The 17,771-nt window shown below is 41.1% G+C and overlaps 1 protein-coding gene across 1 annotated transcript in view; it reads left to right on the plus strand.

The window, feature by feature from the left end:
• LOC124775672 (brachyurin-like) overlaps positions 1 to 15,065 on the plus strand; it is a 38,781-nt gene extending 23,716 nt beyond the window's left edge. Inside the window, exons 4-6 of the mRNA XM_047250499.1 lie at positions 4,455 to 4,627; positions 9,940 to 10,079; positions 14,892 to 15,065. Of these exons, the coding sequence (XP_047106455.1) occupies positions 4,455 to 4,627; positions 9,940 to 10,079; positions 14,892 to 15,065 (487 nt within the window). The remainder of the gene's footprint in view (positions 1 to 4,454; positions 4,628 to 9,939; positions 10,080 to 14,891) is intronic.
• The last annotated feature ends 2,706 nt before the right edge of the window (positions 15,066 to 17,771 follow it).

Consider the following 17,771-nt stretch of genomic DNA (forward strand, 5'->3'; position numbering starts at 1 on the left):
TTTTTTTTTTTTCAGCATCTTAGTGATGCTCTCCCTTGGGTCAAACGAAACAAATGTGCGTGTAAGACATAGGAGAGGAAATCGATATCGATTCTGGGAACATAACCTTTGAAAACTTGCGATCAAATAAAGCAGGAAGGCCACATAACACTCTTCCCAAAAGACGAGTTCGTTATAATTAAACTGATGGTGTTCCGAGTGCTCCAGTGTGGGCTGTATACATTGCAAAACGCTGAAATATTGTAGGTAAGTTTATCAGTTGGTGTGCTGGCAGAGTACACAGAAAAATAATAGTTCCACTTTCTACCACCGGGTGAAAATATGGCGCTGTAGGCAGTCAGAACGCGAAATGCTTCCGGTTCTGATGTCAATATGCGTTAAATTCTTTAATTTTATTGTTTTTAAGTCATCGTTGGTGGCAAGGGTTAAGAAGGGTGAAATTTTCCGCAGAAAACTCGATGGCTACTAAGAAAAAGATCGTACAGTGCTGGTAAAGTTGTTTTATCAGAACGGCAGTAATAGCCACGCTGCATTGCGGGAATATCGCCGACAGAAACAGCTGCTAAGAAGCCTCATGTCAACAAAAGAGGTAAAGAATATAATCAAGAAATTTGAAGAAACAGGTGAATTATGTGGAGCAGCAGGGAGAGGTAGGCGTCTATTCCCATGGCAGTTGTTGATGAAGTTGCTGTAACTATAGCCATGTTCCTCAAATTCTGCAGTCAATGCTCGAGCTGTGTCACAGGAATTGTCTCTCCTCTGGTCAATGCTTCAAACGATTTTACGGCGTATCTTAATCTGATAACTGTACATGTTTCAGAATGTGCACCAGATGAAGCCCCAAGACAGCTTACATTGCATTGACTTCGCTCTTCATTCTTTGGCACGCGTGGAGAATATTCCTTGGGCGGGCGAGACACATTTTATCCTGCACGGTGCCGTGAATGCACAGAACTGTCACACATGTTGCTCAAGAACATCAATGGCACTCAGCTTGTTTGACTGTGTGATGTGGTTTCACAAGCTCCTGCATTTACTGAGAGGAGATGGTACGTCGCCGGTCTGTTAGGTGAATAGTGACATCCGCGCATTATAAGACCCATCTTGTGCAACACTTGATTCCAGCTTTACAAGAACGCAACTGTGTCCACATCACTACTTTCATGCAAGATGAGGCCACACCACATGTCTCTTGTAAGGTGAAAAATTTGCTTCGAGAAATCTTTGGTAGCGACCGCATCGTCTCTAGGCAATATCAATGTGACTTCTGGTTGTAGGGGGTATCTGAAAGATCGTGTCTGTCAAGGATGTATCGGGACTCTTCTGATCTGAAGGATAGCATACGCCGACATATCGCTCTGATTACACTGGATATGCTATGAGCAACTGTCGACCATGCCGTGTTCCAGAAGCAGAATTTTGCTGATTCAGGAGGCCATATTGGAGACATGTTGCAACTTGTAACAATATCCTAATAAACATACCACAACCACCGTTATCATGCATACGATCGTCCCTCCCCTTTTCCTGCATCCACACCGCATTCTGACGGTTTACAGCGCCATATTCTCGTTTGGTGGCAGAAAGTGGAACCATTAGTTTTTCAGTGTACTCGGCGAGCGCATCGATTAATGAACATACTTACGAAGTTTCAGCGTCCTGCGGTGTATGCAGCCCACACTGCACCACTCGGAACATAGTAATTTAATTATAGCCACCGTGTATCTAAAATCACTGTAGTGTGTGGTAATCAAACGATTATTCACGTTAGTGAGTACAATCATTGGCACTGGAGACATGCTATCGGACTTTTAGAAGAATATCATCCACACTACCTCAAAGCCAGCATTGAAAGGTGAAAGTGAGAAATAACGCACAATCCTGCAGCCATGTTACTAACCTGAATAAAAACATGAAGACAGAAAATAAAATAGAGATTCTGTTAGATGACCAAGAGTTTAACTAAAGGCACCAGAGAGGCAGTTCTGGCTTTATGCTTGTTAACTTAAGAAAGACTTAAAAGAAAGGTCAAAATATTTCCTTAGGATCTGTCGGCCCAGAAGGGCAAAATATTTGAAACCCTCAGAAAAACAGGTATATGGTATTGGGTTCAAATGGTTCAAATGGCTCTGAGCACTATGGGACTTAACAGCTGAGTTCATCAGTCCCTAGAACTTAGAACTACTTAAACATAACTAACCTAAGGACAGCACACACATCCATACCTGAGGTAGGATTCGAACCTGCGACCGTAGTGGTAGCGCGGTTCCAGACTGAAGCAGCTAGAACCGCTCGGCCACCACAGCCGGCCTACAGTATTGGGAAAAAAGGGTATAGTAAGGGCCATCTTTTAAGTTGGCATAACGATAGTAAAACAAAAACATATTTTGGTACAGATCATTTTGTTGTTAGTCAAAGTATTCGCCTTTAATGTTTACATACTTTTGCATGCGTTCAAAGTTTAATCTCAAAATAGACGTTTCAGAAGATTTCAACAGCTCCTTGTAGTGATGAAATTAGCTGTCTTCTGGCAATAAGCCATTAATTTGACAATTTCTTCCATCAAATAATTAACGGTTTACGTGCTGTGTGGCACCTGCCAATGTCGTAATGAAGATTTATGCTAAATTTTCTATTGTTTTTTACTGATTCCAAAGATAAATTGTGGGAAACAAATTTTTGTATATTATTTAGTATCAACAGCTCTTCAACCTTATAAAGCAGGGTTATATAGATTTACTAATACCGCGGGCTGCAAACCACTCTGTAAGGGCCGCAAGAATGAAAAAGAATAAAAAAAGGTACATATTTATGTAGTCCTATTTCTGTGCTCGTTTACCTTCGTTGCAAAAAGTTCGGAGCACTAATGAATCGGTTCGTGGAGCTCTCGGATCCATGGCATGTACTGTAGAATACACCTAGCACTGACGACTGAACAATGTCGTTCCCTGCAGGCCCCGGTGAAGGTCATGTTGCCGCGATTGTATTGTTGCGCAAATGCGCAAGCTCAAAAATAAAATGTTGTGACACAGGATGTTATCGGATTGGGACACCTCTTCCCTAATGCCAGCAAGACTGGCGTGACTCAAAAGAACTAAATTCCACAGGGACCCGCCCCCTCCTTTCCGAGAGGCAATAAAAACTGAGTTAAAAACATTACAAGAACGAACTGTAAGGGTCGGGCGACCGTCAGAACAATGGCGGACCGCTTTCTGTGCATGCTTGCCCTAAGCAGTGGTAGCTCAAAGATAGTGTAACCAGAGAAAAAAGCGATAATTTTCTTGCTATCATTTCGTGAACGAACCACTGTTGGTTTCGGTGCATTTTGGAACGGCCAAATTGATTGCCGCTTAGTTTCCGGCTGCCAACGAATGTACCACACCTGAGTTTCGTCTGCTACGGAGTTGTAGTAATCAGATTTGCCATTTTCTTGTTCGACTGTTTATGAGGATTTCCTTTCACCAATTGAGACGAGGCTGTTCGTAAGCTTTGGGGTAAATTGAGTGGAATACATTAACGACAGATCTTTCCATATCTGAATATTCATACTGCATTCTTCGACAAGCTTTAAGGATTACTGTCTCACGGTAAGTCACCTGTCACTGATCTTCAATTATGTTCCGCCCAGTATCCATTTCTTTTAACAACGACCCATTTAGGGTCGAACTCCATGGAATTGTCGCTGTCACAGGCACAACCACTACGAAATTCTGCAAAGGAACGATTACAGATTTTTCTAAAACTTATTGATTTCCAAAAGTTTAAAGAAGCGATTCGAGACATTCTTGTTGGTTTAGACCTTATGCGAAAATCGTAAAGAAATCATCCAACAAAAATCTTTACGTGAAATTATCATGGTTTTCGCAACAGATTAAATGATCACTGTAGACAAACTGTTCGACCAATTTCTAAGTAAAACTAACGTTCCTGAGACACCGCGGTACCTATCATTATGTTTAGAGGCAGAGAACATGTTTCGGAGAGGATTTACAATGTTTTGAGTTCAGCACAGCATTTTCATAAAAACAGAATGAGACTGATGGCTTCAGTGGTGTAGCTAATACACATTCATAACATCCAGAGAGACAGAGAGAGCGAGAATTCTTTGACATACAAATTCAGAGGCTTAGTACTTACCATCAATATTAAGCAGTTTCATATATTGTTGGAGCCTGAATCCAAACGACCAAGCAAAAAATAACACGCTGCACAAGGAATTCAGAACAGTAGATCTATACTCATTAATGGCACTCATGTGATGGACAAGTTAACAGAAAATCTGATATCTCTCACAGGCTATATTTTTCGCGCAGTGTTTGTCTGAGTAGGGAGTTCGCTAAGATGATGAAATTTTGGAATCCTATGAAACACTTGACAGACGCTCCAGGTACTTCTGTAATGATTTCTGGTTTTGTCTTAAGAATGTTTCCTGAGGTGAGGTATCTTGTCCGCAGGGTGATGCAATTCGCGATCAACCTGGGCACTATCTCATCGGACTTATATCCTGATGACGCGCTCTCGCTGGTATCTACAGATGCCGTCGTACACCCCGACTATTCGTCCGATGGCAGTACCACCACTTCTGACGTCGCCGTTGTGCGTCTTTCTGAAATGGTTACGCTTACAGGTAAGACAATACTCACATAACAGATTACTACAAATAATTATTTTCTCTACAATTTTTTTATTTTTACTGGAAACACAGCTATTGCAATCATAGGAATGCAATATATTCCTTGTATGTGACCAAGTCCTAAAATACGCTACCGTTCGATTCTCTGATAATGTACCTCTAAATTTTCAGTATTTTGAGACTGTCTTCTGCGATCCGAGTGTATAATTAACAGATCAGTTTGTTGATTAATTTCACGTTGTGAATGACTTCTACTAATATTTTAGCCTTAACACTATTTACCCCCTAAGAAAACCCTTTGCCCTGACTGTAGCAAATGAAAGCATTTACACTCAGGTAAAACCAGCGCTTCATGAAAGATGCAAATATTTATCTTTATATCTTCTGAAATATGTGATTTAATTTTAATAATTACGGTAGAATTGCGATTGACATAACAACTTAGTACAATGTTTAAAGAAAATCGAAAATTCCCACAGCTGTTGAGATGGACAGTTTTTATTGATTTATTGAGCAGTTTCGATCATAAACGATCATCCACAGGCAAAGGAATGGTCACCTTAACTTCCCTATGGGTTTACAGTCATGACATTTCCTAATTAATCATCACAAGTTTAAGCCTGCATGAATAATTTCTGTCCTCGTAAATAGCATTTTTAGTAATATCAATAAGACAATTTGCTTATAGTGGAGTACCGGATTCAAAAATGTTTATTCGTGTTTACAACGATGTTGTCGAGCGCGGTAATGTTTCCAGTACACACTTTTCGTCGAGAGCGTGCAACTATACAAAATATAGATATAGCATAAATCATTGTCCAGTTGGTATAATGCAGTTCTATGTGCACAAATAGAATTTCACCGAGCATGGAGATGCCGCGAGAAAGACAATGGACACACATTTGTGAGGAGCAAGCTTCACATCATATTCTGGTTCTCCAATTTACGTTTTCTGTGGTTTCTTCCAAATCTCCTCCGGTGAAAGGACGATTTCGTTAACAAGCGCACGGAAGACCGTCTCGTTCTTGGCTAGTCCGAGCTTGTCCATTTCTGTAATGGCCACGACATCAATGGGACGATACCCACCAACCTTCCACCCTTCCACGTTCCACATGCTAAAGTATGACACAGACTAAGTCAGCATGATTTGTAAGCTTTTCGTAATCAGCTGATGCAACGTATTCGCTCAGTTGACGAAGCACCAACATCAGAATTTTGGCGTTGGGCAACTGCTAAACGCTAATTTATTATCGTTATAACCACTTTATCACACAACCAATTAAATTAGGAGCATAATCGTCAGTAACGCGGTACGGCAGTCTGAGTCCCTCAGCAAGTTGTTTCAGTTAATCTCCTCTACGTACAAGGAAATATTCTGACATTCACGGACTCATCATCGCCCAGCGCAAACCGCTATGGATAGAAACTTAAATTTTAAGACTGGTGTTGATCTTATACTGTAGACGTCCTATAAAATGGGATTTTTCAGAATTCCACCCCAAAGGGAGTGAAACAAGGGGTGAAAGGTTTTTCGAAAATATGTCGCTATTGAGGCAATTTTGAAGCTAGGACTACGAAAACTGGTATCAGGTTTGTCGGCCAGAAATAAGGAAATTCGTGTTCCAGCATTTTCAGAAATAGTGCGTGAAAGGTTTCTTAAATAAATTATTATTAAAGAACCACTCCAGCATTTTAAAGCTACATCTATGAAAATTGGTATTTGACTTCTTAGTCAAATTCACCCAAGAGCCAAAGAAACTGATACACTTGCCAGACATCGTGTAGGGCCCCCGTGAGCACGCAGGAATGCCGCAACACGACGTGGCATGGACTCGACTAATGTCTAGCAGTGCTGGAGGGAACTGACACCATGAATCCTGCAGTGCTGACAGTAAATCCGTAAGAGTACGAGGGGGTGGATGACACTTATGAACTGCACGTTGCAAGGCACCCCATATATGCACCGTAATGTTCATGTCTGGGGAGTTTGGTGGCCAGCGGAGTGTTTAAACTCAGAAGAGTGTTCCTGGAGCCACTCTGTAGCAATTTTGGACATGTGTGGCGTCTTATTGTTCTCCTGGAATTCCCAAGTCCATCGGAATTTACAACGGACATGAATGGATGCAGGTAATCAGACAGGATATTTACGTACGTGTCACCTGCCAATTGCACACGCCCCACCACTACAGAGCCTCCATCAGCTTGAGCAGTCCGTCACTGACATGCAGGGTCTTCGGATTCATGAGGTTGTCTCTGAACTCGTAAACGTACATCTGCTCAATACAATTTGAAACGAGATTCGTCCGACCAGGCAACTTGTTCCAGTCATCAACAGTCCATTGTCGGTGATGACGGGCCAAGGCGAGGCGTAAAGCTTTGTGTGGTACAGTTAACAAGGGTACATGAGTGCGCCTTCGGCTCTGAAAGCCCATCTAGGAGGTTGATGACCCAGCATTCAAATCTGCAGCAATTTGCGGAAGGATTGCAGTTGTGTCACGTTGAACGATTCTCTTCAGTCGTCGTTGGTCCTGGTCTTGGAGGATCTTTTTCCGGCTCCAACGATGTCGGACTCCTGATATTCACGGTACACTCGTGAAATGGTTGTACGGCAAAATCCCCACCTCATCGCTACCTCGGAGATGCTGTGTCCCACCCGGCAGTAGTGGCCGAGCGGTTCTAAGAGCTACAGTCTGGAGCGTGCAACTGCTACGGTCGCAGGTTCGAATCCTGCCTCGGGCATGGATGTGTGTGATGTCCTTAGGTTACTTAGGTTTAAGTAGTTCTAAGTTCTAGGGGACTGATGACCTCAGCAGTTAAGTCCCATAGTGATCAGAGCCATTTGAACCATTTGCTGTGCCCCACAGTTCGTGTGCCGACTGTAATACCACGTTCAAACTCACTTAAATCTTGATAACCTGCCAATGTAGCAGCAGTAATCAATCTAACAACTGCGACAGACACTTGTTGTCTTGTACAGGCGTTGCAGACCGCATCACTGTCCTCTGCCTATCTACACACCTCTGTACTGGAATGAGCATGCTATACCAGGTTCTTTGGCGCTTCAGTGAAAAAAAAAGGTGTTTCAGAGTTTTTGTAAATTCAACATCTAAAGGGTGAAATAAGAGATGACAATTATAAAAATACTTCATTGTAAAAGAATTTTTAAAACTAGGTCCATGAAAATTTGTATTTGGCTTCTCGATTGGAAATTAAACAAATACATGTTTCAGTGTTTTTGGAAATTCAACCCCTAAAGAGGTGAAATTGGGGATGAAAGATTTTATGGTAATATTTCATTATGAAAGCACTTTTGAAGCTAAATCTTTGAAAATTTGCATTTGGCTTCTCGGTTGAAACTAAGTAAATAAATGTATCAGTGTTTTTGGAAGTCAGAACATTAAGGGGATAAAGATGGTGATAAAATTTTTATGATAATATTTCGTTATATTGCAATATTTTTAAAGCTAAATTTATTAATTCTGGTATGTGACTTCTCTGTTAGGAATGGACAAATATGTGCTAAAAGATGAAAGATTCTATGGAAGTGACAGCATAAGAGCCTAAAAGACAGTATTAACAAATACTTCTGACTCCAGCTACCAGAATCGCTATTTGGTCAGAAGTACCTATCGAAAATACCATGCATCTACGGGCTTAATTAGCGTGAAAAGATTAGGAGGTGTTGCCATAAGTCAAAGAAAGCTATTTAACTATTTGCACTGTGTGTAGATTTACACATGAGCAATGAGCGTAACAACATACAAATGTGATTAAAGGAAAACACATCAAAAAGTCAGAGAAGACAATGCGGTTTAGTGAAGCGGCAGACGTAAAGTTAGTTCTATATAAACAAGAACTTCAAAAGCTCATGAGGTCAAAATATAAAAACAGAATTACTTGGACATGAAGTCGTCATCTTTTTTTAAAAATGACAACTTCCATAAATTAAACGCTTTGGTGGATGGGCGGTAACATGGACAAGCTGAGAAGAGAATCTAGTATTGTCAATTCTAAAGTAAAACGGGGCTTCGAATAATTTTGATCTTGTGTGCTTTTGAGAATGCTTGCTAATGTAGAATTAACTTAGACAGCCAGGTGACGGGAACTAGACTCACGAAACTCGTTGATGAGGATTATGCTCGTAATATCAGTGGTTGTTTGCTAAAGTATTTGCAACGATTATCTTAACAAGCGCTACCTGCGGTCCTTAAGATGGACAATATTGGATCATTAATTCCCAATTTTTTCTGATGGGGAATCTCCACTTTTCACAGCATCATTAACACCCCTAATATACCAATGTAGAAACATACTAGCCAAGTCGTTTTAGCATACGGAGACTGCCTGTGAAATGAGCAGTTACTGCTACAAAGTTATGTTCCTTTGGTTACAAGACATGTTCTTTTAACCTGACGCAATAGTCGGCACATTCTACCCGACGTGTGATGTTCCATCTAAGTGTAGCATTGCCTGATCGATGGACCAGCTGCACCCCGACACGTTTACTGATCACCAAGATCGCTAGTTGTTATTCCAAAAAAATTGTATGTATAGACCGATTAAACGTAATTTAAAAGAAAAAAGCAAGAAATATTGTTACTCATTTTACAAGCATCACTATTCTTGGAGGAATTCACAATGATATCCTCAGAAGAGCTAAAATATCTGCAAGAGAAAAACAATTACTTTTTACGTAACGTTTCGGTGTGTCGACTACATGCCATTCCATCAACATCTCCACGGATATCTTTCCATGGGGCGAAGCAGGGGTCGCTTGTAGGCCATTCACAATAGTATCAAAAATATTAAGTCATCACTAGTGAAAAAAGCAATATAACCAATAAATGAAAATCATTGTATTTCAAATATTCCACAGGATTCAGAGGAGCATAAGTAATATAATGTTTTTCATTTATCATTTTGTTGTTCTACCAAGAAGCGACGGAAGAATCAATTAACATGCTATAACCAATTTCTAGCAGATATGTCTAACATTTTAGTTTAGTTTTCACAACCGTGGACTTGTGGCGGTGCTGTGGATGTAATGGAGATATGCTGATGGTTTGTTCACAGACAAAATCAGGCCTGTGCGATTGCCATCTGCATCACAAGTTAGCGAGACATTCGCTGGATGGGCTGCTGTGATCAATGGCTGGGGATATCGCTTTGACGGTAAGTGAGCCTACACCCTTCAATAGCACCTGTCGATAGCTAACTTCTGTTTAGTACTGGTATTTAATTTCTTACAAGAAAAAAGTCTGATTGGAAAAGCTACTGATTCAAACAGTTGTTCCGCACCCTTGCAGGTATTCAAATGATAAGTCCCTACCTGCAGTATGCTGAGATGACAATTATCGAGAACTCCGAGTGTGAAGAGACATTCCCAGGAGCCATAAGTAATCATCATATTTGTTCCAAGGCATCCAACGAAGCAAGTCCTTGTCCAGTAAGTACGAATTAAAAATCCAAGCCTCTAAAGTATCACGCATTTACTTGGGTAAACTTCTCTTAGGTTTCTTGTCTTACCAACCAACAAATCGTCCCCAATTTTTTGACAGCCTTTGTAATGACCACTTTGAACAATATTCCTGACGAAATCCTTTTTACCATCAACAGGGACATCACAAAAGCTTCATTAATCGCACTAAAGGAAACTCAGAAGAAATTCACGCTATCAGAAACGGAATATGAAAGTATATTGCCATCTACTTAACTGTAGCCGAGAAATGTTTGGTGATTCAACAACTTTCTGGAAAGACATGTAGTAAACATGCCATAAAAGAGGACTGATTGAAGCTATTTAAATCCCTTATTTGTCCCTGCATTCAAAATTAAGCTACACTTACAATATGCTTGGCTGTAACGCTACTATTGCCATCTGTACATATGTCGCAAACTCGTCCTATTTAGGAACTGTTATAATTGGATGAGCAATAACTCGAGAAACCACAGTTCAGTAGCACATGACGTAAACAGTTTGCGGTAGAGCTCTGGATCAACGGAACGATCGACATGATCAGAAAAAATAATCTAACAGTCGTAGTTTTTTCCACATTCAAGGAAGAGTTTCAGGACAGGGGGACAATGCTACAAATGTGAAGAACGGACGTCAAATTTGTGTCGAACAATGATATATGTGTCGCACCTAAAGATGACTTACTTGGAATTGAAACTGCACATAAATATAGTTATAAGCAGGGACTTAGTAAGCGCTGACTTGTGACACCCATCCCTCTTTTTCGTTCTTGGAGCTTTAGAAGGTGATATCAACACCGATAACAATCAAATAAGTTCCATGTTTGAAGCATATTCCATCTGATATGCGACTGGGTTAAAAATTCTCCTCCATTAGTGAAATGTCTCGTATTCGTTTTACTACATGCGGTCAGCGTTTCGTATTTTTATGACATTCCTCAGGATGAATCCAACACCTCTATAAATGAATAAATGAACCACAAGCCGAATAACTGGTTGCAGAGGTGGACCAATGTGTTATTGACTTTATCGATCTGCGAAGCTCTTTCTCTTGAATAAATCAACCAACTTTTCTGAAAACATCACATCTACCGATTTCCGTCCGATTCAGGTAACTCGTTAGTGTGTGTCGTTTCCATTCTCTCTCTCTCTCTCTCTCTCTCTCTCTCTCTGTCGCTCGCTCTCTTTATCTCTATCTCTCTCTCTCTTTGTCTTAGAGTGTAGATTCCCAAAACAATTTCACGTAGTTTTTGTGTACATATTTCCATGTGCTGAATACATCTAAGAGCAAAAACCAGTTACATTAACGAGGTTATTATTCCTGAAGATTTCGTATGCAATGAGACACCAGACTGTAAGGGTAGCTCCTCCTACACTTAACCGCCTGAGGTGTCTGTGCGCTGCCATTTGGTGATCTACTTTGAGATCGGACGATGACTAGGTCATGTTAATGGAATAGTTTTAACTGAAACTGTACTTATCAATGAAGAACGCAGCTTCCTTTATCACATATATGAAAATACATCCCGATTATTACTACGCGCCACAATGGCACTCTGAAATTGATAAAGCAGAGAGAAGTTATATTTACGTCCTAACCAGGCCGTGGCTTACGCAGAATGGTGCGTTTGGCCACTATGCTTACTGAACTTTCTGAAAGGCAATGTTGACATCAGCGATACACTTCCTTAACCCACCGACGCTGTTTGAGTATACTGAATTCATATCATGTGTAATAACCTTTGCTCTCATAGACTACAGAAATATTATCCAATAATAATTATATGTAAGGGTACTGTACCGTTGCAAGGCGATACATTCCACATCATAGCCAAGTATTGCGATTACAATGGATCGAAGATAAAAATAACTAACAGAAAATCAGGTTTAAAAATACTTTTGTTTTGATGCATATGCGACAGTGTTTAGACATTTACACTTAATTTTTATTTAAATTATTAATTTCAAAGTGCACATATGTCAATATTATAAGGTGCATTTTTACAAGACCAGCGTCGTTGGCAATTTCAATAAAGGTAACAACATACACAACTGTTATCTGCCTAGAATTTCCTCTGTAGATTTTAAGCGGGTGTCAAGTTCAAAATTATTTCGTTTTGAGGTTTAAATTGTTTTTAATGAATATAAGCTTTTCGGTTGACTCGAAGGTGGTCGAATATTTTTATGGTGGTATAAACTGTCCCCCGCTGCGTAAGACTCGAGTTAGCTCGTGAACAGTATAGGTAAATTGTATTGTTACTTCTATTTTTATAAACGCTGTTGTCGGTTTCAAATTGATATATTGTTAACGGCAAACTACATTATGGAGTAAATGAACTGTGGGGCTGTTAGAAGGTCCAGATGCGTCAACAGTTGTCTACAGGTAATCAGAGGACGTGTTGTATCGATGGCCCTCGTTGTGCATATTTATGGAACGAGTAGTTTCTGTTTAAGTGTAGAATTTCCTCAGACCTTTACTTCGTAATTATTATTGACCAAAACTATCTACCACTTCTATCATCAAATTTAGTAATCAAAAATAGAGCAAAATTTCCTGTTTTTCAGCCTTTAAGCATTTTGAAATTTGACTTTGTAATCATGTACACACATATATTTTTCATATTCCGTGTTAAATATCACCCAATTCCCTATAACGCACTAATTGGAGAAGCTGTTCCATCTTGTACAGAATTATTTTAGTTGTGTAGTAAGTGATTGTCCTGTTACAGAATGCCAGTTTTATATTTAATGAAAATTTTGTGTATCACTCCTTTGCTTGGGGCATCTTCGATGAACCTGAGACATGCATCGTCAACAAAGAGAGTTATTTCCAGTTTATTAATATATCATGCCGTGCCATTCGTGTTTAACAGGAACGACGATGGATGAAATTTCAAATTCGGGTTTACTACTGCAGAATTTCTTTCCAATTGTTATATACTGATAGAGCTACGTAACACACCCCTACCAAAATGAGATAATACCCCTTCGTCAATGGAGAGCAAACACAAACAAAAAGACAAAACAGTTAGACCTTAAAACAACAGGTACTTACTAAAAAACCTGTACGAATTGCGTGTCTTAAGGGACGAGGATGTATTTAAGGACCGGGATGTATTTCGGAACTATTCAAAGTGCAAAGCAATGAGAGTCTCTTGATTTCATATTCTTTTGTACTCCATCACCGAAGAGGATATTTGTGTGATCTCTGTTGAAGTTCACATTTCATTTTAAGCTATCAAGAGTTGAAGAATAACACACTACAAAACAGTTCTGTCGACAAAGCTAGACATTCACTTCACTTGCCTAGGCAGAATGTCATTACATGCTTCCACATGGTACAGTGCACTAGTTAAAGTATACAGCAATAGCAGCAGAAATAGTAGTAGGAGGAGGAGGAGTGGTTTTATTCATCCGTAGATCACTTTTTGAAGGACACTGAACACATCATGATAGCACAATTTAAGAACGACAACAATAACGTAATTCATGTGTACGCGCGTTTACAGCCTTACTAATCTAAATTAATAACGATGGCCTTATGGTACGAACCATGCCAACGTTTGCCCGAAGTGAGTTAGAGAAACCATGGAAAACCTGAATCAGGGTGGCCGAATGAATCTGGGACCTCCATCCTCCTGAATACAAGGCCAATCTGTCTAAAGCAGTGCTACCTCATTCTGATTATCCCTGGCTTTCAACACAACTACCCAAAGAAGTTGTTTCACACGGTATAAGGCTAATGCTACACTGTTCATTCATTCACTGCACACACTACACACACTGTTTCGTTTCATATCCTAACATCACCTAACATCAGAACCACAGTGATGCTGGTAGGTTTCCCTTTTGTGTAACACAAATTCCCATTCCCTATCCCCAATAACTGAGCCAGCTTCTCCACATAATGAGCGAGATGTTGAACTCCGAAGACGATAAGGTATTAGTATTATACATAGCACAGCTTTGGGAGAAAGGTTCCCAGAAAAAAAAAACGTAGCGTGAAAGTGTTGTGTGAAATGACAGAGGTATTATGTTTATTATCGTTATATTATTTACTTGTGCTATATACCGAGCGAGGTGGCGCAGTGGTTCGGGAGGACGACGGCTCAAACCCCTGTCCGGTCATCCAGATTTAGGTTTTGCGTGATTTCCCTAAATCACTCCAGGCAAATGCCAGATTCCTTTGGAAAGGCAAGCACGATTTCCTTCCCCAACCTTGATACGATCATAGCTTGTGCTCAGTCTCTAACGATCTCGAAATCGATGGGACGTTAAACCCAATATTCCTTATTTTTTTGTGATACATTTTTGTCCAACCCCTACTCTTTGTTAGCTAAGTAATCCTTAGCTGTGTAGCATGTATTGCTTAACATATTCTTTGTCACTGCCTTTTTAAGAAACTTCGTTTTAGTCATCTTTTTAATCTCCTCGGGCAATTTATTGTGTAGTATTATTCCTTGGTAGAAAATGCGGTTTTGGGTTTCATGTTTACTCTTCTTTCTAAATCTAAGTTCAGTCCGCATCTTGTTCCGTGGCCATGGACTCAGCTGATTGTGCAACAGTTATTAATGTTACTTTTTATGTGCGCCAACTTATTGATAAATGCACTAACACGGTGTAGTTACAATCACCAGTGTTTTGAAAAGCTCTTTACAATGAGGTCGACTGCTACTTTTGGTTGATATTCTTATGTTGCTTGCGGTCAGATGTAATTTCACGCAGTATTCAAGGACTGTGTCAGTCACTCCTTTCTTGTAATGAATTTGCCATGTTCCCGTAGGGCGACAGCGGCGGCCCCATGTTGGTACAGGAGGAGGATGGCGAGTGGACCGAGGTGGGAGTGACGAGCTTCGTCTCTGACGAGGGTTGCGTGTTCGGATACCCGGCGGGCTATGCTCGAGTCACCACGTATCTCGACTGGATCAACGAGAACTCCATTCCCGAAGGCCGCTGAGAACGAAATACTACCTGTATCTAACACTTCTTCACTTTTATATTTGTTACACTAACGTCAAATGACAAAATGTAAAATGTTCTATGCTTAAATCGGTTTTATATCGATTTATGTATACCATTATTGAATAATTACCCTGTGAACCTCATTTCAGATATACACCTTTTCTTTTTCCTAGTTTTCATGGTCCTTATTGTAATCTCCTTTCACACCGTTGTCCTGCTTACAGATCTCAGTGCCTTTTCATATACAGAGAGGAAATAAACTTTAAAACTTCAAATCTAACCATATGGCGTACGATAAACCCTTGTGGAAGAAGGAAGAGTTAAGGTAGTAAAACGTCCAGTTGGTGTTGCTGACACGGATGACCTCGATAGAGAGCAGTTTCCGAAGAGTGATTAATTAACCCCTGAGGGGTGAAATGAAATTTTCTGCGGGATAAAAACTAAAGATTTCGATTGTGTTTCGGTCAGAAGTTTAATTTTAAAATGTTATTAATATTATCACCATTTCTTAAGACTGTAATAGTGACTACATAAGTGATTAACCATTACACATTTCTAAATACTAGCTTGAGACACAATGTGGTGCATGATATAGCTTGTAACGTCTTCCTCACATAGTCCACTCACTACAAGCATAATTTGTACGTTGTACCAAGTATCTATGGCAGTAAAATTGAGACATATACATCACACATGCCTAAAGACCCCATGAAAATGCTTTCTCCGAGTTGTAGATTGTTTGTTCCCACAATAAACCAGAAATTTCTTCATTATCAACAAGTATATTAATTAACTGTGGCACAACACGACAGTAACTATCTAATGGCTACAACACTGCTGTAGTCCTAAACAGTATTATAATTAGCACACTTTTCCCCAGCTTTGATCGTGTATGCATTCCACACAAATAATACACGCAAATCCCCCTCCACCCTCTCACTCGCTTCTCGCACTTATCTCTGTCCCTCTCCTCCCCCTCTCTGTCCGTTCGTACCCTCCTGCCCCAACTCTTCATCTCCTCTTGGCCCCTTTCACCCTATCCATCTCCTCCTGCCCCTTCTCCCTATCTAACTCCTCCTCCTCCTAACCTCTCTTTGTCCATCACCCATCGCCCCCTTCTATATCCACCAACTCCTCCCCCTCTCTCCCTATCCATTGGCTCTGATCCTGTCTCTCTGTTCATCACATCCTGTTCCCAGCTGTGCCCATCCACATGTGTAGTCCTGCAACACAGGTTGATAATGCAGGCTGACAGTATTCCCACAACACACCTATTGTGGATGGCAGCATTTATGTCAGGGGCGTGAAAATCATTTTTTGCTCCTGGTATATAGAATTTCATGCAAGGCAGATCGATAAATTAGACCAACACTTTTACAGTACAACGTGCCTGTTATGCAAGGTAGCCTACATGTCGATGACTGGAAAAACAATGTACTTCCCCTGACATCTGTCCTGCAGAGTAGGTCGATAAGGCATACAGATACTGTTCCCATACAACAAGCTGGCTATACAGAGCAGTCTATGCAGCAGGCGCTGAAAGGAAAACTTTTTTTCCAGTATCTCCACTCTTACTGGAGCTATGAGATTATAAACCCCACAGGCTGAAATCGAGCCAGGGTTTAAAAGGAGATCTCGACGCCCACTCTCTCTTCCAGCTCTCGCACCCACTTACCTTACCACCTGCCGACTCCCCTCTCCCCCCTCCTCATGCCTCCTAGACATCCCTCTCCTCTCCCCTCTCTCTGTCCATCTACTCCCCTGCACACCTTCGCTCTTTCCATCTCTCCTTACCATACTCTCTCTGCCTGTCTCCTCAACGCTTTCTACCCATTTCTTCAAATTCGCTCTCTGCCTTTTCACACCACCTCTCTCTCTGTCCACCTCCTCCTCCCCCTCTCTGTCAGTCCATCCCCTCATACCCCATTTCTGTATCTCCATTCCTCCTTCCTACTTGACTGCTTCTCCTCACCCACCACTATAATCATTGCCCCCCCCCCCCCCACTGCCCATCTCTCACCTGCCATTTTCTATCTCCTCCTCTCACTGCCCATCTTTACCTGCCCCCCTCTCCCTATCCATTTCATCCTGCTCCCTCCTCTGTCCCATTTTTCTACATTTACCTGTTTATCTCGTCCTGATCCTATATCCCTATCTATCTACTCTCACCCCCTCTGCATAAGCACCTCCTCGCTCCTCTCTCTTTGCGCATCTCTACCTTCCCCCATCTCTGCCTACTTCCTCTTCCTGCCCCTCTCTGTCTATTACCTCATCCTCTACCTATGCTCATCCCATCTGGATCCCTCCTCTCTCTGCCCATCCCCCCACATCCTGTTCACACTCTCCTGTCTTGCTCTCTCTGTCTATCCCATCCTCGCCCTCTATCTTGGTCCATCTCAGTGTCACACCTGTGTTCATCCCCACTTCCTCACTCAGATTGCACATTTTCTCCTTATCTCATAATCTGCCCATCTACTCCTCCCCCTCTCTGTCCATCTTTTCTTCATCTCCTCTCTGCCCATTTCCTACTACCCTTCTCCCCCTCCATCTCCTCCTCCATCTCTCTTCTCATCTCCTCCCATACCTCTCCATATCCATCCCTCCTGCCCTTCTCTCTCTTTCCTTCCCCACATCCATCCAACTGAAACTTCCCACAGTTGTAACACCCTGCAGATGTAGCCTCTGCAAAACAGGATGACAA

The sequence above is a fragment of the Schistocerca piceifrons genome, chromosome 2 (assembly GCF_021461385.2).
Source record: "Schistocerca piceifrons isolate TAMUIC-IGC-003096 chromosome 2, iqSchPice1.1, whole genome shotgun sequence".
Classification (NCBI taxonomy): Eukaryota; Metazoa; Arthropoda; class Insecta; order Orthoptera; family Acrididae; genus Schistocerca; species Schistocerca piceifrons.